General features: G+C 47.7%; 1 protein-coding gene across 1 annotated transcript; it reads left to right on the top strand.

Annotated features, from left to right (window-relative positions):
* Positions 1 to 1,932: 1,932 nt before the first annotated feature.
* On the top strand, positions 1,933 to 21,061 carry LOC142578419 (uncharacterized). The gene is made up of 7 exons (XM_075687807.1): positions 1,933 to 2,533; positions 6,059 to 6,187; positions 9,527 to 9,599; positions 10,844 to 11,015; positions 14,985 to 15,250; positions 16,273 to 16,371; positions 19,515 to 21,061. Exons 1-7 carry the CDS (start codon positions 2,349 to 2,351, stop codon positions 19,902 to 19,904), a joined length of 1,314 nt encoding a protein of 437 aa, XP_075543922.1. The 5' UTR covers positions 1,933 to 2,348; the 3' UTR covers positions 19,905 to 21,061.
* The last annotated feature ends 998 nt before the right edge of the window (positions 21,062 to 22,059 follow it).

The raw sequence follows: 22,059 nt of genomic DNA, 5'->3' as shown, positions 1-22,059 counted from the left end.
GGAGGCCTTGCTCCAGAGCGTGACTGAAGACCACCAGCCTCGAGCAATCCGCCTGGCCGTTGAGGCCGTGAAGACTCACCGTCTTCAACGCGCGGGGACTGCTTCGTCCTCCCCTCCCCACCCCCCCCCCCCTACCTGCGTGTAGGGTAAGAGGTAGGCACCCCCGCTCGGTGGAATAATAATGTTTTCAATCAATAAATAAATAAATGAAGAAATAAACATTTATTTCCTTTTATAGCATGTAACAGGCGCAACCGGTGGTCTGCGCAGGTCTCACTACTGCTGGGCTAAGAGCGAACCATCCATTTTCATTGCACTTGTTCTACCATTTAGCCCCTGCATGACAAACGGTTTATCTTCGTCATTCATTCATTCATTCATTCATTCATTCATTCATTCATTCATTCATTCATTCATGAGGCCTAACGTCCCAAAGCAACGCTGAGTCTATGAGAGACGCCGCAGTGGAGGACTTCGGAATAGTATTGAACACCGGTCGTTCTTTAACGTGTGCCTAAGTAGACGAACGTTTTTTCTCTACTTTTTTTAGTTTTCCCCATCAAAATGCGACCGTCGCTGCACTGAATCTAACTCGAGACAGCGGTCGCCGCAGCCACCGTTCCGCATAGGCTGATCTTTGAGGGGATATCGGTTCTGGCAATGCAGGTTACCCTCCAAAGAACAGGAACCCTGTACTCCTGTTAAAACTAACCTTTTGTGGCCTATTTCCAGAAGTACGTAGGTAACGTTCTCTGAAGAATGGGCAACTTATATAGCCTTGAATGCTGACCAACATAGTAGTGCCAGAAAGCGCACTTGTGTTCTGAGTTAGCAAAACAATGAATCACGACACGAAACCTGCGCATATGATGTCAGCTCAAAGTTATCTCTTCTTCACGCAGACGCCGTGAAGGACTAAACAGCGCATGATATACATAGGTTTCATTCAGATTCTTATATTTCTTGTGTTTGCTCTCTTGTATTTGGCCACTGAGTATGCGCCACTGTTACCCAAAAAGTGTCGAATCCCTAAATGTAGTTACTCGTGTGTCGTATCTCTCCGGGTGCATACGCTTGCCATCACCATTCTTCCGTCGACAAGCATCATGTATCGCCTTCGTCGTCATGACCTAGAGAGCTCACAGCTACGGGCGACTATGAAATGGCGGTGTCATTTGGTACTGCTGCTGCCTCGCTGACTCAAAGTTCACATTACTGAGCTTCCCATATTTCCGTCCTTTATCGCTCACCGTGCCTGCACATGTGAATGCGCTTTATAAACAAGACAAACTGTTGAACAGCACCACTAATTCTTCAGCACTGTATATCACCGCGTGTTGCTAAGCAGGCTGGTTCATAGCTGTTATGACATAGAAAAACGCGGAACCAAGAAGGTCGTGCGCGCACGCTAGCATCTTCGCTCTGAAAAATGAGCATGCACGCTGCGAATAAACTTAGCTGCAAATTGATGCTCTTTCCTCTCGCGTCACCACTACGCATCGTTCACCTAGTTTTGGATAATAGTAAATCGAAGACTAATTAAACACTAATACGCGTACCACTGGAGATATTCGACCGTGCTTGTTAGCTTTATAACGTTGACTTTGTGAGTAAAACATTGTAGGCCACTTCTTTGGGCCACGGGAGACCCGCGCCCCGTCACACAAGGCTGGCGTTTGCGTATCGCGCTCACCGTAGGCAATTCGGAATTCTATTTTATCGCGCGCCGACATCTAGGTACGCGCAGAAGTCACACAGTGAGGGGGGGAGAAGACCACTGTCCGCCGCTGCGAAGTCGCTGGCGCGGAAACAACACCGCGCGCGCTGCGCAGCCCGCGACGCTGTAGCACAGTCGGGGGCCCCCGTTCTCTCTTCTCAACGACTTCACGCGGTTCTTTCGCACCATGCAAATGTACGCAGAGAAGAAAGAAATACAGAAATACAGTGAGAGGGAAGCGCCGTGTGTTATCCCGCCCGTCGTCAACGACGAGGCGTCCCTCGCAGAGCGTGGGCACTAGGAGCACAGTTCGGACAAAAGGACGCGAGAGCGAGACCGAAGACGACAAAGCGAGGGGATGGCAGTGGCGCTACTGGCTGTCCGGAGGAAGGAGCTGCCGTAACGATGGCACGAAAGAAGCGAGAATCAAGGTCACCTCTCTTCGCCTCCCTGCAGCGTCTTCCGTCGCCCCACTGCGACCACTTATATATAAAAGCCGGACCTCTCCCAGGTGTCCGCACGGTGTGAGACGAGAGTCGTGTCATCCGCTCCCGTCCGATCGCGTCCGTGGAATCTCGAAGGAGTACCAGGTATCGGGTGTTCACGCGGCTGCGTCGCGAAGGTTAACAGTATGAGCCGCCTTCCCACCGTGGTCGTCGCCACCGCCTCCTTGTTTCTGCTGACTGTGAGGCGCTGTGAAGCTGACGCTGCAGCGCCTGCGTCCGGAGTGGTGACGACGCCGGCTTCGACGCCGGGGTCGAGCCCGAAGCCCTCTACCCGCAGCACGGAGTACAAGAATATGGACAGCCAGACACTGTGCGTATACATACGCATGCCTGCACTGTGTGGGGGCTTTCCCACTTTTCGCGCCAGCAGGTGTGCTTAGGATATGTTTGAGCTTCTTTGGAAAAGTGGTCCCATGCGTACATTCGTAGAGGCAGATCGTGCGTACGCTAAGGCGGGTGACAAGCGTTGGTTATATTTATCAAAACGGGTGTAAATGTTCGAGCTTTAGAGTGTGAACCAAATCATTATCTCGGCGAGAAACAAGCGTGGAAGAAAGACCGGGCGAGTGGTAAATTTAAGCTCAGTAATTGCTTTCGGTTAGCGAGAAGCCACGCTCGCCAAATAGAACAATCATAACGGTTGAGTCATTCAAAGATGCGGTTCTCAGTGCTTAGTTAGCTACAACTAAACCAACTATAGGACATGTCCATTCATATTTTGTAAACAGGCTAGCCGTAACGAGATAAATAAAAGTGAGCACTGGTCCTGCTGACGAGCACATACCTAAGCATATATATATATATATATATATATATATATGTATGAAGAAAGTGTGGACGAAGCGACCGACACGAGAGTATCGTGGCAACGTCATGAAACACACCGTTTCTATTGGTAGCCATACGTGTTCCGGTTAAATTTATGTTTTTTATTCGGGGGTCTCCTGGAAAGTCTCGCAATCATTGTATAGCAGAGCTTTTTAGTGATTCTAGTGCTCCTTTGAAGGCGGGCTTTCCTATAACACCCTTGTAGAAGTTGGCGCTGCTGGGAGTACCTACATACACTGTGAAGCGAGGCAATGCTTTGCAAGGACAGCTTGCCACTCAAAAGAATTGGCTGGCCCACAAGACGAGACAGAGGAGTAAAGTTCTCCCGCCTGCGGACGTATACGCTACGTTTATTTATGTCATTCCATGTTACACAGCAGTCGCTGCTGCTCGCCTAGGCCCGAGAATGTGTTGCAGTAACTGCTACGTGTCTACGGTGTGTGCAATCTTATAGTGACCCTCTACAGTAGCTTAGTGACTGTGGCGTTGTGATGCGAAGCTCGAGGTTGCGGGGTCGATCCCGGACCCGCGTTTGCATTTTCATGGGGGTGAAATGCAAACATGTTCGTGCACACACTTTGGCTTAAGTGCACTTTAAGTAATTCCAGGTAGTCAAAATTAATCCGGAGTCACTCACTACGGCGTGCCAAATAATCGGATCGTGGTTTTCTCCCGTAAAATCAAAGAATTTAATTTTACTTTTATGATGGGTCCATCTCGCTAGCGAAGGTGCGGCCACATTCGAAAAGTTTGCGATACAGCAATCGCGTACGTCTTGAGCCTAACAATGACATGATAAGAGTGATCATCAGTAAAAGACTGTCACCGGCAAAAGCTAACACGTGCGCGTGGCACTCGCAAAAAAAATATATTTTTGTCTTTCTACTCAAGACGCTATGTTGTAGCTCAAACATCAAGTGCCAAACGATCGTTCCCGTAACATGAAAGCCATCCTCGGAATCGACCTCACTCAAGCCTTTGATAACATTTCCCATGCAGCTATCCTTGACCAGGTCTCCAACCTCCACCTGGGAGAGCGAGCCTACAATTACATTCATGACTTTCTCTCCAATCACACGGCCACCCTCTCGGCCGGGGATTTACGATCAGACCAGCTTCCACTTGGCAGCAAAGGCAACCCGCAAAGTTCAGTTATCTCTCCCATGCTGTTTAACTTGTCATGATTGGCCTTGTCCAGCAACTACAACGAGTCGACAATATCAACCATACCATCTACGCCGACCACATCACCATCTGGTCGTACCGAGGCAGTGATGGTCAAGTGGAGTCAGCCCTCCAAACGGCGATTGACAAGGTGGAAGCCTAGCTCCAAGGGACCGGACTGCGCTGTTTGCCGGCTAAATCGGAGCTTCTGCTCTACAAGCCCATTCAGCGGGGTCGCCCTCCCAAATACCAATCTGATCACCGACCCTGTGACGCCATCACCCTACGCCTTCAAGATGGCAGTCCTATCCCACACGTCCCTAGTATCCGGCTCCTCGGTCTCACCATCTCTACCAACGGCTCCAACGCCTTGGCTCTCAACAAGATCTGTGCCCAATCTCAAAACACTCTACGATTTCTTAAACGCATCTCGAACCGACGAGCGGGTCTCGAAGAAGAAAGCCTTCTCCGCTTCGTCCAATCCTTTGTCATATGTCACATTACCTACGTTGCTGCGTACCTCAACTGGTACCGGGCTGAGCAAAACAAGCTCGACACCCTCATACGAGGGGTCTACAAGCAATCACTTGGCCTCCCGCATTGCACCAGCACTGAACTCTTTAACCAACTGGAAGTTCACAATCTTTCCGAACTCATTGAAGCCCAACAACGCTCTCAGCTTGAGCGGCTCGCCCTTGCTGAAACGGAACGCTTTATTCTCCCCACGCTTTGCGTCACATACCATCAGCAACAGGGCCTCAAACAACTGATCCCGACCGACATCCGTAGCTGCATCTACATAGACCCTATCTCTAGAAACATGCACCCTGAATATAACAGGGCCCGGCGCCAAGCTCGGGCCGGAGCTATCATAAATGCCCTTGCTCACGTACCTGGCATCACATTTGTTTATGCAGCCCAATATTCCCATGGCACACGATTTGTGGCCGTCTCCACACGTGATGGAGTCCTGCACCACGCCTCCAGCGTCACTATCCCCCTGCCGAGACGGCTGAAGAAGTGGCCATCGCCCTGGCCACTTTACATCCCACCTGTCACACCATCGTGTGACTCTCGCTCAGCCGTCACTAACTTCAGCAAAGGCCGTACTTCTCCCCAAGCTCTTCGCATCCTCTGCCAGGCACCACACTCTAAAGACAGCATAATCTCCCTAACATGGATCCCAGCCCATGTGCGCCCTGTCCACCCACACCTCCCCAATCTCAGCGAGGTCACCCACTCCATTGCGCGAGGCCGAGTCAACCGCGCCGGAGTCACTGGAGATGAGTTGGACACCAGGGACAATATGACAACTTATAACGATCTCGTTAAGGCCTTTTACCTCAGTCGCCGTACCTTCCCTCCGCCTCACCCCAAGTTCAGCCGGGCGCAGGCTACCACCCTGCGTCTGCTACAAACAAACACGTACCCTTCACCCGCCTGCCTCCACCTTATATTTCCAGACGTCTACACTACCCCCAACTGCCGGTGTTGTGGCATTCACCTGGCTACGCTTCCGCACATGCTGTGGGAGTGCCCAGCACAGTACACACAGACTAACACCACGACTATCTCTTCGAGGTTGCATGAGGCTCTGCGGAGCTCCACCCTCGACGACCAAACCTGGGCGACCCAGCACGCTCGCGAGGCGGCGGCGAGGCAAGCCCTCGACGTCCCTTCATGGGAGGCTTAGGCCCGGCCATCATAAAGTGCTGGTTGTACAATAAAAGTTTATTCCTCCTCCTCCTCCTGTCTGTTGAGTGTGTCACGTTCCATGTTCGGTGATGAAAATAGTCAAGTAAAGCGTAATTTTGTTTTATGTTCTTCTCGACGCATGTTACAGGGAGCGGACGCTGTCCGAGCTTCGTTACGGCGTAGAGCTACTGGTGAGCAAGGTCACCCTGCTAGAGCCACGGCTAGGCCGCATGGACAGCGCCATCGGACGCCTCGAGAGGGCTCTGCTCCGAGACAGGTGAGCGTGCAAGGGCTATCCTGCATATATGGTTCACTTTACCTTGCGCACAAAAACGCGAAGTCACGTTCTTCGACAATGTATAGCGTAAGGAATAGGTGGAGCCTTGGGACAAAACTACGCCCTAAACTGCAATTGTGTAATTACAGCCTTATTAGTTTGAGACATTTAGCCTACCTCAGTCGCGTGAGCACGCGTATACTGTGCTGGAACGGATGTCAGTGTTCTTGTAGCAGCTGAGTACTTATCCGACTGGCCGTGGCCATATGAGGCTACCTATTAGTTCATGCTTTCTTTGACACCAAAGCTATCAGAACATAGTTTCTCATGCAAAGTAAAATGAAGCTCGGTGATGTAGATATCTAAAGCAACAGTGCACTGTCGGTTTGTTTGTCTTTAGGTGGTCCGTCGCAGCCCCTAGGCCATGTGAGATTAGGTTTATATGTCTATCAACTTATTCGCAGCTGAATTTCGTTATGTTTCTGTACGTAAACAAACTGGCTTAAGTAACACAATCTCAGAGCGAAAAATAAACACATATGAACGCCCTACAATGACAGAGCTTTGTCATAAGCACGCCTAAATTACCAAGAAAAATTGAACTTTTCTACACTTCCGTGTCATAGGAAATCCATCAAGTTTATCGCTACCTTTCGTGCGAGCTGCTGAACAATGGCTTCAGAAATATGTGGTGAACAATGCCGCGTGCTAGATGGATTGCAATGTTCACATTTATCAAAATATGTCAACCTCTAGACACAATGTAGCGTCTTAAAAGAAAACTTTGACTGGATGGAAAAATTATCCATATTCACCTGCGGTGCTTCTTACGTTTCCCAAGTCGAACAATGCAATGTGTGCGTTTTGGTTGAGAGCCCGGTTAGTAGCCTAAATATACGCTTCGACAAACACGCTGCTTAAACGAAGCTTCAAATTTAAATATCCTCTGAAGCTTATGTAATTGTGGTTTTGCTTTAGTGATACTCACTGAAATATCATTTGTTGATGCTGCGCGTCGTATTTAATTTATTAGTGCTTCAACAACGCATGTATAGGAGATAAACCTACTGTTGGGATGTGTTATCACTCAAATAACAAGAGTTAGATAGTGGTCGGTACTATTGCTGGGTTAACACTGATTATGCAAATGACGTTAATCTTTGCTGCTTGGAATACTGGAAACGGTGCGATGAGAGGCCCTGCTGTTCTTTAAAGCACATGGCTGATCGAGAAAGCTGATCGAGTGGAGTCATTCGAATGCAAAGAGTGCCGTACACTCTCCACAACCTGGCAATCATTGCTAAAGCCTAAATAATACGTATTGGAAGCAACAGTGATGTTCGCTACAAGTAGCAAAAGCAAACGTTTTGGAACTGTTAGCAACGTATATAAGTGTTCTTTGTTGTTGTTTTTTTACACTATTTAGCTTGTTTTTCCCCTTTTAGCATGGCCTTCTCAGCTAGCGTCAATCTCTCCCACATCTACATTGATTATTTTTGCGCGCTCCAACTGGAGAAAAGACAGCGCTGAGTGGGCCGTACTTTTCCTTTGCCACGACCACTCTTGAAGTCTGCATTGCTCTGTGGTTCGTCCGAAAATTGGTCGGTCATCAACGCAAGCTAGCATAGTGGCGTACGAATATCCCTGTGCAGAATGCCGACGACAGTCACAAAAAGTATGCTCAAGCGTCTCGTGTCGTCCACAGTCATCAAACGCAGTGTGACCACTCATGTAAACGTGGGAAAAAATATCTGCAAAGCTACTTTCGGCCACCATCTGACAGAACTCCGTCCTTCTACCTGTATAACGCATTCGACTTTACACCAAGAAGTCACTATACTCGGGGACAACTTTCTGTGGCAATGAATGGAAGGCTACGGGCGCGTGGCTGCTGCACATGTGTTACGGCTCGAATTAGTCCGCCAGCCTTTGACACAGCTTTTGGTTGCTCAGAACAGACGCTGAATCGACGCAGCTTCATGTGCGATGGTTTCGCATTTGCCCAGACGCGGAAGGGAAAAGCCGCTAAATAAGTGAGCTGTTACATTCAGTGGTGTGTTTTATATTATGTAACTGTTGCTAGTAAGGTGATGTTGCTAATAAGGTGTTTATGTTTTCTCTTGCCCAGCTTAAAATAACGTGGATGAAAACACGGAACTCTTTTCAGAAGCGCTCTCACTTGTGAGCGCTTTGTCTCCTTAGCTTTCCCTTCAGTGCCACAGAAAGTTGTCCGCGAGTATACAAGCAGCTCTCCAAAATGTCACTATGGATGCTATCGTTTATTAAAAAACAACCCAGCACACTTTTTGTAGTTGTTATAAGAGGGCGAGGAGGTTAAGGGCAAGAGGAGCAGTGGTGGAACAAGGCATATCTGTGGCGCCAACGTTTCAATGAGGACACTTTTCTTTCTCCGAACCGTGACGAAGACCCGTCTCCTCATTGTAACGTTGGCTCCACTCACATCCCTCCTTCCGACACTGGCGATTACTTCGTTTCCATTTCCCGCCGAATTTCTCTGTTGTGTAAATATTTTTCTTTTCGTGTGATAAGAAAGTTGTATCGTTCGAGTAACTTCAAGCTGTCGACACTGTCATCAGGGAATATTATCAGCCACTTTTCCCGGCTTTAAGGTAAAGCTAGGTACAATATAGCTACAAAAGAAATAATCAAGATCACAGCTATATAACACAGGAATTTGAACTCATCCGCTACTACACCTCTCTGGTGGGCTTTGTAGGTGCGCGAACCTTTAAAAAAATTCGTACTTCGATCGTCTTTGGCTTCCTCAATTTTTGCTTAGGCGTCCTTTATTACTTGCTACTTCCAGTTCACAGCGGGCATAGCGTGCTACCGAAGCCACCGGTGTCCAGAGCTCACCATTTAGTTTTGTTCTGCATATCCGCGCACAGCGCAAGCCACGTAAGGGTGCATTGCACTCGCCCCACACTGCATTCCGGCTCTCCCAGCTAAATGTCACCTAGAGATAATTAAAAAATATGACGGAAGGCTTAACGCGAAAGGCAATCAATGCATTTTTGGGGGCTATTCCGACCCAAAGAACGATGGCAGTTTATCAAAGGCGAGCGCCTGCATCGAGAGCCATAATAATAACCTCAAAACTACACCCCGCAAATCAATGGGAGTTATTTCTTATCAGCAAAAGAGGTATGAATCCAGGATTCTTGAAGCTTTCTTGGTTACCCTCTTTCACAAGTAAGTTTTTGCCACTACATGAGAAGTTTGTCGCAGTAGCAGTGCCTTGCTGTTAACCTTTTTCGTGAGCGTCTGCGCACCGACTACACTGCAAGATTATTTTTGTTATGCTTTTGTTTTTCGCAGGACAACTTCCGAAAGCCATGCAGGTTATCAGACGCGTTTTCCACCAAGGCCAATAGGATACGCGACCAGCAAGGTGAGCCACTCCAAAGAAGCGAGGACAAGGTGCTGTTAGACCATTAAACATTAAACGGTGTTTCAACGAGATGGCCGCCCGCACAGAAATGTCTGAAAACTAAGTGCTCGGAGGACCATCAACGGTATCTCTATATTAACGCGATTAAGGCCCCGTGTCCTTTATTACCTGGTGCGACCGCCACATTATGTGTTGTCACCTGTACATCGCATGCAGAGGTGTCAGATGGATGGAAGTGTTACATAAGAAATAAAAAGAGGTGAGAGATAATAAGGACGTATAGAAGAGCAGAGAGGTTAACGACAGGTAGTTCAGGAAGGGAATGAGTAGGCAGATTAAAAAAGAAAGAGAGTGCAATGAGAAGGGGAAAGAGAGAAAGAGAGGCGAGTGCAAACAAGGTAACCGCGTACGCTATGCAGCGGTAGCAATCGGCGCTCTCGAAGTGTAACATAAAGGTCCCAAGACCTCAGGAACTTTTGTAGCGCAAATAAAGGCTTCTACGCAAAGCTTCTTTGGGAGCACCTCTACTAGTCCCAATAATCAACTGAATTCCATGATAGGCATCGTAAGGTTTTGGTTTTTTTTTTTTTTCCTACGACGTCGTTTATTCAGAGGGAGCGAATGGGAGCTGCCAAAAGACTGTCTTCAATGCCCTTAAGAAAAGGGTTTCCGCTTCCCAACTGCCGTGATGCTTGAGGGGTGGCAAGTTTGATATACCGGCATTTCTCGAAGGTGTATAAGGTGGGAGCTTTCCATAGGTAGGCCCTGCGCTGTGTATAGGTAGGGAAGCCCGTTTATGCATTAACGTAAAGGGTATTGTATAGTGTGTACAGGGTGCATGCTATGGCTCTGTTTATAACTGAGGCTTCGTCTCTTGTGCATGTGCATGACGGTGTCTGCTTCAAGCCTAGTTTACATTCCTTCAGCGTTCTGCGGGATCAGTGGTCCGTCTTATGGCTTCTGACCGAGCTTGCTATGGCTTCTGATCTACGTGTTCCTTACCATCGCTGTTACGAAATATGCTCGTAGGGGGCGAACTGCGAAAATGCTCAAGTACTATTGTACCACGTTTCTATAGCACACTCCTGCGCTTCTGCTTAGTCGCATGTTCAAGAACCCGAGGTAATCAAAATTAATCCGACGCCCTCAACTACGGCGTCTCGCTTAGCGCAGGTGTTGCTTTGAAGCGTTAAACTCTAAGAAGGAATCAATCAAAATGTAATTACGTAATTACGCGTGCGCAGGGATGCGGGTCGTCATCGTCCTCCCTGTCCTCGAGCGGAGACAAGGCCTCCACCGCCGAGCTGGCCTCCATAGGTGACCAGCTGCGGGACCTGAGGGACGAGCAACGCTTCTTCCGCCACATGCTCGGAGACCTGCGCAATTACACGACGCACAGCTCAGATCGCATCGTCGGTAAGCAGGATGTTACTATGTCAAAACGCGTCCGCGAAAAAATACGTATCAGATCGCTTTGCGTGCCGTGATCGTGTGCCGTGAGCTTGGTATGAACGCACGTACGCGCTCCTGATTGGCTGCCGTTGCTAGTAGTAGCTTAGCACTCTAGTTTCATATTGCTTCGAAGCACAGCGTAAAGCTATGTTTACACTACGGCCGTAACGCGCGTAACAGCTCTTTCGGCGTATCGAACGTAACGGCTGTAAAAAACGTTACGGCACTTAAGCCGGCACTTTTGTTCACATTTACTGCTGTGTAAATTACGGCTTTTACAACAGACCAATCAAATTTGGAGCTGCAGAATCGACGTCACTAGCAGTCCAATATGGCTCCTGTCAACATGTGAGCGCTGGCCGAGATCGAATAAATTCACGCTCAAAACAAACTTATAGTCAGGTATTCAATCGCCCAAAGACGACGAAGGCGACGCAGAAGGGTTTGGGTGCGGCTGGTATTTCTCGACAGGGCCGTGGACGGCGATTTTCACAACCTTTTCGCGAAGCTCCGAGTTGGTGACGCTGCGATGTTTCATAACTTCATGCGCATGTCGCCCCAGCAGTTCCGCTTCCTTGAAAACCTAGTGAGACCACTCATCGAAGTTTGCACCACGCATCTGCGGCCATCGATTTCCTCGGTGGATAAACCACATAAACTGAAAACAGTCTCGCAAGGCGCACTGCACAAATTTTCGCGAACACAGCCAACCTAATCGTGCGCACGGAATGGCGGAATGGCACTTCCCGCGCCCGGAGCTGTCTGCAGACGGGAGGACGGAAGTGGCGTCACCGGTTGTTGAAAACCGAAATCTTATCGATCATTGGCTGTGTCGCAACGGTTGTAATATCACAGTCGTAAATGTTGCCGACCCTTTAACACTCTCACCCACGATTTTCGCGTGAATTGCGCACGTTGGTACTTTTACGTTCGCAGTCTGAACTAGCCGCATACGCTTGTTGCGCTTCCACTTACGCATGTTACGAAAAATCGGCGCCTTACGAACGTAGTCTGAACATAGCATAATGGCCTTCTAAGCGCAGCAAAGGCTGCAGTGACCATGTTTGTGTTTTCTTTTCGCGAAAACCTTCGTTCCAGTCCTGTTCTACTTAAACATGTAGAAAAATATTGCCATGATCGTCTTCCAGGGTGCCGTTCTTCGTCATTCAATGGAGAACGTCTCAGCAGAAAGCAGTGTCAAAGCTAGCGAAGCACGAAGTTCCGAGCAGTTGCTGCTGCTATCAAAACAGGCAGCGCGTATCGGTAGAATACGACGTGCTGTAAGCGGCGTATATCTTTTCCACTAAAGAAAGAGGTAAAATCATGGCGACGCTGACGATCAACACATTCCGAAACGATAGCGCGCACTACATACGAGCAGTAATGATAGCAATATGTGTTATAAACGTCTCTCGCAAGTAGAGTGACGTGCATTTCAAGCTTTATAGTCTACTTGCGTCGATGTGGGACGAGCCGCCTTTTGAAGAGGATTTTTGTCCACATATAACCTTAGGAGTTTCGCATATGCATGTATGGATATGTATATTTCAAGCCGGGTATAGACGACCGAGTGGTCATGAAGTTGATGAATTGGTTTATATAGCCATTTGTATCGATACCTACGAATGTGCTGGTGACCGGCTGCGTTATCTACGTACACAGTGAAACGCAGTGACACAATAAAATGTCCCAGTGAAACAACAAACGGTGCCTAAATATTTTTACTACAAGAAAAATCGGCCTTCAAGCGCATAATTTCTTGGAACGAAGATTTCTTTTTTGCCGGCCTTCCATGTGCTTGGCACGGCTGTAAGGTTGGTTTCTCGCCAGATAAACTGGACCGATGCCGCGGACTGCAGTGGCGTGTCAGGGATTTGTGCAGCGTGCGGTCACGGGTTTGTGAGAGCGTGGGCATGGCTGAGCGTATAAAAGCCCGCATTGCGAATTATGAGAGTGTGCGCCATTTGCAAGCGGCTATGTCATCGCTGGCACGTAGTTTGAAATAAACTAAAATTGCACGCATTTTTCTTTCTCTGTGCATATAACATTTAACTGAAACTTTTCGACAAAGCTTCACTTAATGTAGATTCCAACAAATAGGTTGCGTGCAGCGGAATATTTCTTCTAATGCATGCAGCTCAAATAAAATCACAGTCCATTCATGTCGCAAAGTCTATAAAGCAGGGATAAATAAAAGTGGCCACTTGTGCAGCTCGACTGGCTGAGGAGCAGTTGCAGGAAATGACGGCAAGGAATTGCAAAGGAACGAACGTAATTCCCGCTAGTCACCGGATTTTTTTTCTTTATAGGTGCACCAAATGTTTGACTGTAGCATAACTAGAATTCCATGGTTTCGATAATTCGATTAACTTCGTCAGAGGCTCACCGGTAAACACAATGGCGATTCAATTTTAATCAAGAACCTCTGAATTACAAGGAACTTATCTGTGATCACATTGCCAAAGCTATTAGGGAAAAATAATATGGGAGAAGCCAAAGGCGGCCGTTGTGACAACAAACTACTCAGGCAACCAGCTCATCAACCTGTCGTTCGTAAAAAAAAAGTAAGATTGTCACGTGGTAGTGGCGGTTAAGAAAGCAGCAAAACTGTGATTAACGAAACGAGCCTTTCATTGGGCGAACTTGTGCCCTCAAAAACAGGCTACACTCAATGAACAACGGTAGCGGCGAACACACTCGGCGATCGTCGAAAATGTGATCAGCGGGTCAAGCGCGTCGGCTTTTATAGATCAGTCGTCGAATGTTCCAGACTAACCGTCGGGACCCGCGTGCCTTCCACAAAGTTCTGCATTATTCGCGTCAGGCGATGAAATCAGATAACACAAGGTTCGGCGACAACAGACAGCGGATAGAAGCATCGATAACATTCCAGAAACTTCGGATACATGCAGGCGCGTCCCGCGCTGTGCGATAACATTTGTTAGGCGGCGAAACGTGGTCGCCCGATAAAGATAAGTACACGTGTCAATATAGTAAGCGAACTGCTCTCGATAATTAGGGAACTAGAAACTGACTGAAAGAACTAGAAACTTATGCGTACCGCCTCCATAGCATGCATATCCAGGCACTTTTAAGTCGGAGGAATGACGAATCTTTGAAACTTTTTGCATGCATGTCGATTGCATTCTCCATAGTGTAGACGAGGAGAAGCACTGTAACGTCACTAAAAGTGCTCGTGGGTAGTACCCTGCTGCTGAAAAAAAAAAAAGTGAGGCCATGCCATGCAGCGAAACAATATTCACTGCTTGCAGTACACAGGCGAGTCATTCTGGTTCCGCACTGACATCGTGAATACCTACTTGAAAGCGGAAGTGCTAGCAGCAGCCCATATGAATGATCAGTTGTCTTTCTGCCGTTTTACCGCTAGAGCAACCATGCTGGCAAGAGTTTTCAGAATATGAGGCGCCCGCTCTTGAAGAAATCGTTGAAACCATAGTTTTGTTTTAAAGCATGTCCGACACGGTGCGGGAACATAAATACCAATACTGTTCCAAATCTCTTAGGCTAGAATGCAATAGCCATTTAAAATAACTACAGTTTCGCAACTCGGCTTAAGTTCTGAAGCCCAAACTTGATTTATTCTTGTATATCATTCTATTCAGTTATAGATGAGCTGTATTTTTTTTTCTCACGAACAACACTTCCTCGACTTCTTTCTTAAGTTAAGGTGATCTCGAAAGGAATTTCTAGGTCTTGTCGTTCAGCGTACTGAAAAAGATTTTATGTAACGACTTTTTCGCACACAGTTACAGGGGGGTGCATTTTTTGATCACATATTATTCCGTCTTATAGCCCGATGGCTTCCATAGAACAGTTTAGTGCTTCGCATTTCACGGATACTGCAGCGCCGCTGACCCCGCGGGCTATTCCTTTCGCGTGTACGTCGAATAAATGGAAACGCACTGCACGCAGCCAAGTTGGAACAGCGAGGCTTCCTGCTGGCGAGGCCGGCGGTCAACATACAGACGAGTCGGCCAGTCATTGTAGGAGGTAAGACGTCCGCCAATGGAGCGGCGCACCTGCTGAGACCACAAGTGCTGCCCTGGGAGTCGCAGCCTTCCATGTCCTCCGGTACCTTGAGCTCCAGCGGTACTGGAAGCGCCAGGCCCTTGCACATGGTCGAGCTCAAGAACAACCACAGGTCACCCACGGGATCCACGCCTCCCTTCCGCATCCAGGCGAGTATGCATTTTTTTCTTTTTTTTTGGGGGGGGGGGGGTTCCAGGAGGGTAGCGATAACAGCTCGACACACAGACACATATAGAGAATTACGATGCGCACAGCACCGGTTCGCGACTGCTGATGTTCAATTCATGAGAACAACTAACCGAACCTCGAACTACAAGAAAAATGGCCAGTCTTCAGGGTGGAACGCTAGGCCGATTTTTGATGAATCTCACTGAAGTAGGGAAAGCTGTTTCGTCTTCAATGATGCCGCGGGACTTGTCGAGGCTCATACAGGGCGGATACAAGAAATAGTGTTTTGATCAAGACCGGTATCCAGAAACAACACAATGCTTTATTTATTTATTCTTTATTTTATTTTCAATCTATATCATTTTTTTTCGTTTACTTAGTGCAGGACGGCATCAACCAACACCCTTTGTGCGCTGCAAAGATCCACAATGTTAGTTGCGATTGCGCTCTGTGCCTTGTCTTGTTCTGTTGATGTGTCCCTTGCCGGCTCTCTTTATTTAATCCTGATGCACACCGTCACGCTTCTCTTTAGTACATGACGTAATAGGAGAAATTGACTCCTTTAGATGGCACCGGTTGCTATACCTGTCTCTTGGCTAGGAAAGATAGCGTCACAATATACGTAACAATATTTGACACAAATGTATCACGAAAAAGACAGTCAGCATTGACACCAAGTTCCGTACGTTTGTCCAGGAACGCATAGAACATGAACACGTATACAATTACATATGTAAGCTTAAGTGCTTAACACATAAATAGGTTCACAACTTCACAGGCGAGTGCTCAGACCATAAGTATACCCGCACATAACATTTACGAGCAATTGCAGGAACCGTAAGTACACCCTCACATAAACTACCATTCATAAGCATTTGACAACATTACAAGCATAGCTACATCGCTCATGTATCTTACAGCGGACACTAAGATTTATTACATGCCAATGATACTGGTGTTTTCTTTGAAAATTTTTAAGCTGATCGTTCCGTCTTTCATACAGGGGACCTCCACTGCTCACCGTCGCCAGGATAAGGTGCGCGGCATCTTCACAGATCTGTTCGGCTCCACACGCACGAACATCGCCAAGCACTTGCGCCAGGTTCGTGCAGCGTATTCCCGCGTAGTCCGGTAGACCCAGAAAACGAGGGTCCGAAAAATTTAGAGCAGCGTCATATTGAATATAAGCGGTCAAGTTATACACAAGTTCAGTGAGCTATGAGAGATGCCGGTAGCGAAGTACAATGACGTCCTGACAGAATGTAATAAACTATAAAGGATAACCGCAGCGCCTCCAACGGTGCGCGGCCCATATGCGTGTTTGTCTGTGAGCCCAGCCGCAGAGCTTCGCGTATAAAACTTTAAAAACCGAATCTTTGTTCTCGTTGATCACATAAGGTGCGTAATGTCAGCACCAACTTAAAGAAACGAAGAGGTTTTCATTTGAGCCGTAACTTCTCTAAGCGCTCCTCCTCAGTTGTTAGTCTCTATGAGATGAAATTACCTGCGTACACTTTAGTGCCTATGGATGCAACTACGAAATTCATTAGGCCAAATAGTTATCCTTGTTTATTTCTGGAAACGGGAAATTTTCATCCATCCGACTATAGCCCGAAGCTTCAAAGGCGACCCATACGGTATTTTCAGAAATAAAGTTTTCCACTTGAAAACAAAATTGTCCTGGTCTGGGGCGACCGCCTTTGCGGAGCAATCGCTCTACCATCAGTAAAGGAGGAGGCCAGCTCATCGTAGAGCAAGAGCGAATTAATCAATAAATTGAAGTACACGTGTGCACACTGAAACCCGTGTGGGTTCCCTTTGTACGTTCGGGCTACATTCAGATGGATCGCAATTTTTTCCTTTCATGAGCCTTCCTCCATTTTGTTGACTTCCGCAGAACTTATTTGTCATAATTTATCCATGTACTCAATTAGCAGGGTAATAGTCTTGATTTTTTCCTCAGATGTTGGATACGAAACTTTCATTGCAATTTAACGCTTACAGATTCGTACGCAAGTTCAACATCAATTACTGAAGAAGTTAGCTATAGCCTTAAACGCCATACGAATATTTACCACTACTTGCCGAATTCGATTATACACTTAGTTTCGCTTGTGCGCATAGGTCCTTCTTAAAAGAAGTTTGACCCTTTTTTATTAGAGCTACCACATAGGTTTCGCTCAGTCGTCGACGGTGTCAAGACAGGATTTTATCATCGAGAAGAATAGGTGCACGGGCATTTATAGCTTCCTCACATATGCTTCGTATAATTTACACTGCAGAAAATGTGTCACGTGTCTCGGCGTTATCCAAATGAAGACATGGTACGCAAAAATACCTGGCCATGCTGGCTTATGTCTTCGTAGAACGCAATAAACCTCACAGTTCTTGTGCACTATTGGCACCACCGCACTAACTTGAAAACACATAGTCCAGGTCACTCAGTTTTGTGCGCAAGTTGCTTAGCCTAGATGATTGGATTAGTTTTTCGGCTAGTTGATCAGTTTTGTTATTAAAGTTCAGCGTTCCGAATAATTGATTACGTTGCTATCCAAATGATCAAATATTTTTTCGTTTATTTATTGAAATTTTTGTTAAATTGACGATCAGCTTTGACGAAGTGAATGTGCTTTTATCAAGATGGTTTATACAGTCAAGCTAGTTTGTAGGGTGCATCTCGATCAGTAGAAGCAAGCGTGCATACCTAAAGTTGCTGCTTGCAGCTGTCAGAACATTGCTTTAGTGTGGGGTTAACTCAGTGTAGAGTCGACATGTCGAACGTCATGCCTGACCAGGAGAACAAAGAATTTTCTTGCCACGCGTGCAACGCCAAAGCGATACCACACGGTCACGTTGTCTCTCACAGGCGTCAGAGACATCGAATGGCACGATGGCCTACCTCGCGTAAGAGTATTTGTGAAGTGTGCACAAGGCCTATACGGCTACAACAAACGAGCTTTAAAAGCGCCCCTCGCTTTCTCTTTAGAGCGTAGCTCTTAGGCACCCGTTCCTGGGGCGAGCGTCGGTGTCGGCGTACCTCGTAACTGAGCGAATGAACACAGCGAACGATGAGAGCGAACGCGGAGTGCCGCGGTGTATGAAATAAGCGGCGAGAGCGAAGAGAGCACAAGGAGGAAAACGGAGGAGGAGGGTATGGCGAAATCGTGAGAAGAGGAGCGTGGTGCCGCGCACGAGTGGCCTTGCGGCGACGATGGCTACGAAATGGCGCCAGAGTAGCGGGCTTCGTCTGTATGAAAACAAAGCGCTGCATGAGCGGAGGTCTGTCTGCGGCGGCTGCTGTGAATCGCGCCCACGCATCACTCACGCGCTTCCTCTCGCGATCTCCCGATTAGCGAGGCAGTCGCGACAGACTTCGCTCCGTTTGCAACGTGTCTCACGAGAAAGATTGTCCGCGCCAGCCAATATATATCGCGAAATGGAAACACCTATACAGCTGCGCTCAAATTTCACATTAGGAAGTATCGTAAACGTCGGTGAACTGTTTTTTCGTCGCCCTCTTCTGGCCTGACCAACCTATTCTCATATACTGATACGACTTACTATACCTCCTTATGGCATTCCTTTAATATTTGTCACTGATTTGTCATTGTGAATTTGCTGCGGGGCCATAATTAATTTATTAGTTTGACGCCATGTTTATTTGCCACTGACATAAAGAGAAATTAAAAATTAAATTATGGGGTTTTACGTGCCAAAACGACCTTCTGATTATTCTGAAAAAAAAACTATTTTCTCATGTAGTAAATGTTGATGTTCTATTTTCACGTATAGTAAATGTAGATGTCGAAATGTTACCCGGCTTTACCTATTCATATCTTGAACATGTATTGTTTGGTTGTATATTACAACCACTGCGATAAATTGACGTATAGGCCATATGCGTTAAAGGCAAATTTATCAATAAAGATATATAGATGTAGTTGATAAATATGAAAGTCAATGTTATGCTAAGTTTATTTACAGATCGGTTTAGCGCAACATGTTAACCATCTCTTATTTTTAATAAAGGTGCTTGGCGAACAAATTACAATACTAAGCCACGGAAACAGAGAAAATGAAGACGCAATGGACACTCTCGCTAATGCTTACTGGATAAATACCATAATGATAAATAAGTGCTTCTACTACGCTGGTTAAACCATTAAAATGTAACGCTACCCACTGACACTGTGAAACTTTACGGTACTCGTAGGGAAGTACTTGATGCGCACGGTCTCCTCGCAGGCAACCGAGAGCGTGCGACGGGACACCGAAGTTCCGCTGTCGCGCGTCACCGACTTGGCCGACTCGCTGGACGGCCAGGCCCGCAAGCTGCCCGACCTGAGGGCCGAGCTGGCCGAGTCCGCGGCCGCCGCCCGAGTTCTCGAGCTGCGCGTCTTCACCGAGGACGCGTACGAGCCGCTGCGAGCCGCGGCGTCGCTGGCGTCGCGAGCGGCGGCGGACCTCGAGAAGCGAATGCCCCCCATGCTGCAGAAGGTGGCCGAGACGGCGACGGGACTGCGGGCCGCCATCGGAGACCTGCGGGGCGCCCTGGAGAACGCGACCGCGACGATGGCGCCGAACGACGCCTACTACGTCGCCCTGAGCGAGGAAGACGACTTCTGGAAGCGCTAGCACCGCATGCGGCACGTCATCGGCGCAGCGCGCCTGGTCTGACGTGATGTGCAGTCGACGAGCGTCGTTCCAGTTGGTCCGTTCGATGCCGGACATTTCGTCGTAAGCGAGTGACGGCAGTGAGTGAAAAACGGCCACGGAAACTTCTACTGCGAACTTGCGAGCAAGGAAATCAGCGTTTGCTGAGAATGTCGGTTCCTTAGCCGACTGTGATGCCGACGTGACGACAAGTAGAGAAGTTGAATCCGGCGCAAGCCCGATGGAAATAGTCATGCAGTTGTGTCCGAAAGGGAAGACGTGTGCGGAGCCTGAACAATCTCTTTTTTTTTTTTTGCGATGCTCTGGATAACTCGTTTTAACAAGTTGCACAAAGGCGAAGAGCAGCATAGAGAGCTTCGCAGTTAACCATTAGTCTTCCACATTGAGCCGTCGATCGAGCATCGCCTGAGCTTCCGAAGGCGGCCGCAGGCCTCTTTACCTGTGGCTACTTCATCCTGTGAAACATCAGCAATCTCTACTGCAGCATCAATTGATGCACTGATTAATGAACGGCTGCGCGTGACGAGATTCTGGACTGTTGAATTTACTGTATAATTCATTTCACAACGGAGGAACTTAACAATGGCTGTTTGGTAAATACTGCTCGCCATATCGAACCTATAGGTCTCGCGCTGGCGTGAGATTTTTGATAAGCTGTCGTTCATTTCCGTATTTGTCAATATAGTGACATGGATACCACAGTGAATCAGGGTTGCCTGTTGCACCTACATGGTGTGTAGTCGAAGCGATTGCTAGTGCGGGCAGCTGCTCACTTATCACCTGTTGTGGTATCATCTATTGCTATTGCGGCAATCGATCATAGCGTTCTGTGATGGACCACGTTCGTGGACTTGTCAAAATACGTTGTGATTGTCTATCGCAATAAACATGACGTTACATGTGGATAATATAGAGGATATGTTTTTCGTTATTTCCTCATTATGCCTGTGGGCCCAACTGTGGCTATGCGATTCGACCCTTTCTTGTGCCCTAAACGTGCATGGTGAAAATAATGATTTACCTATGGTTCCCTAGAATTCACCCACCAACTCATTTCTGACAAGCCATTGAGTACTGTGTACCTCCGTGTCAAAGGCAATAAAACAGCGGATGCATTTCACAAAGTATTAAGCCTATATTTTGTTTTTTTGTTCTGATTTGTGTGCGCGTGCGTGCGCGTGCGTGCGCGTGCGTGCGCGTGCGTGCGCGTGCGTGCGTGCGTGTGCGTGCGTGTGTGCGTGTGCGTGTGTGCGTGCGCGCGCGCGCGCGCGCGCGTGTGTGTGTGTGTGTGTGTGTGTGTGTGTGTGTGTGTGTGTGTGTGTGTGTGTGTGTGTGTGTGTGCGCGCGTGTGTGTGTGTGAGTGCGTGTGTGTGCGTGCGTGTGTGCGTGCATCTGCGTGCGTGTGTGTGCGCGTGCGCGTGTGCGTGTGCGTGCGCGTGTGCGTGTGTGTGTGTGTGTGTGTGTGTGTGTGTGTGTGTGTGTGTGTGTGTGTGTGTGTGTGTGTGTGTGTGTGTGTGTGTGTGTGTGTGTGTGTGTGTGTGTGTGTGTGTGTGTGTGTGTGTGTGTGTGTGTGTGTGTGTGTGTGTGTGTGTGTGTTACAAAGCGCGCAAGCAGCGCATGTACTTCTGACGTATTCGCCTAGCCTGAATCCGAGAGTTGGTTAACGTATGCAGACAAGGTCTGTTGCTCAAAGTAAACAATGTAATCGACGAGGAAAGGCCGCGGCTTTCGTAACTGACGCCTGTTGGTGGACGCCTGAATTGGCCCGGGCCAAGCAAAGGAATAAATTTAAACATGGAAGGGAATGGCTATAAAGAATGGGGAAAGCAAGTATGCACTCAACAATATATATGCAGAAATTGGATAGAAAGTTAAAAATATATTAGCAATAAAAAAGCCCACAAACCCTTATAAATAAGGTCATTAAATTGTCACTGGAGAGAAGAGAAAACTGAGAAAGTTGGTACAGGTTCGTTGGTGAGCACAACAGCGTGGCAAGATAAGATAAACAGCCACTTTTCAGCAGCAAATTTCATATTGATAATCAGCGCTTGTGTATCGGTCGTCTCCGTCTTCTCCGCTGTGTTAGTTTTAACCATAATAAAACTTGAAAGAA

This window comes from Dermacentor variabilis, chromosome 4 (assembly GCF_050947875.1).
Source record: "Dermacentor variabilis isolate Ectoservices chromosome 4, ASM5094787v1, whole genome shotgun sequence".
Taxonomy (NCBI): Eukaryota; Metazoa; Arthropoda; class Arachnida; order Ixodida; family Ixodidae; genus Dermacentor; species Dermacentor variabilis.
The sequence above is the reverse complement of the archived record's forward strand: the minus strand, read 5'-3'. Positions and strand labels throughout refer to the sequence as shown.

Excerpts from the sequence above, each read along its gene's own strand:
- LOC142578419 (XM_075687807.1), top strand. The coding sequence starts at position 2,349 with ATGAGCCGCCTTCCCACCGTGGTCGTCGCCACCGCCTCCTTGTTTCTG. Across the intron at positions 2,534-6,058 it reads AATATGGACAGCCAGACACT|GGAGCGGACGCTGTCCGAGC; the intron begins GTGCGTATACAT and ends CGCATGTTACAG. Across the intron at positions 9,600-10,843 it reads TAGGATACGCGACCAGCAAG|GGATGCGGGTCGTCATCGTC; the intron begins GTGAGCCACTCC and ends ACGCGTGCGCAG.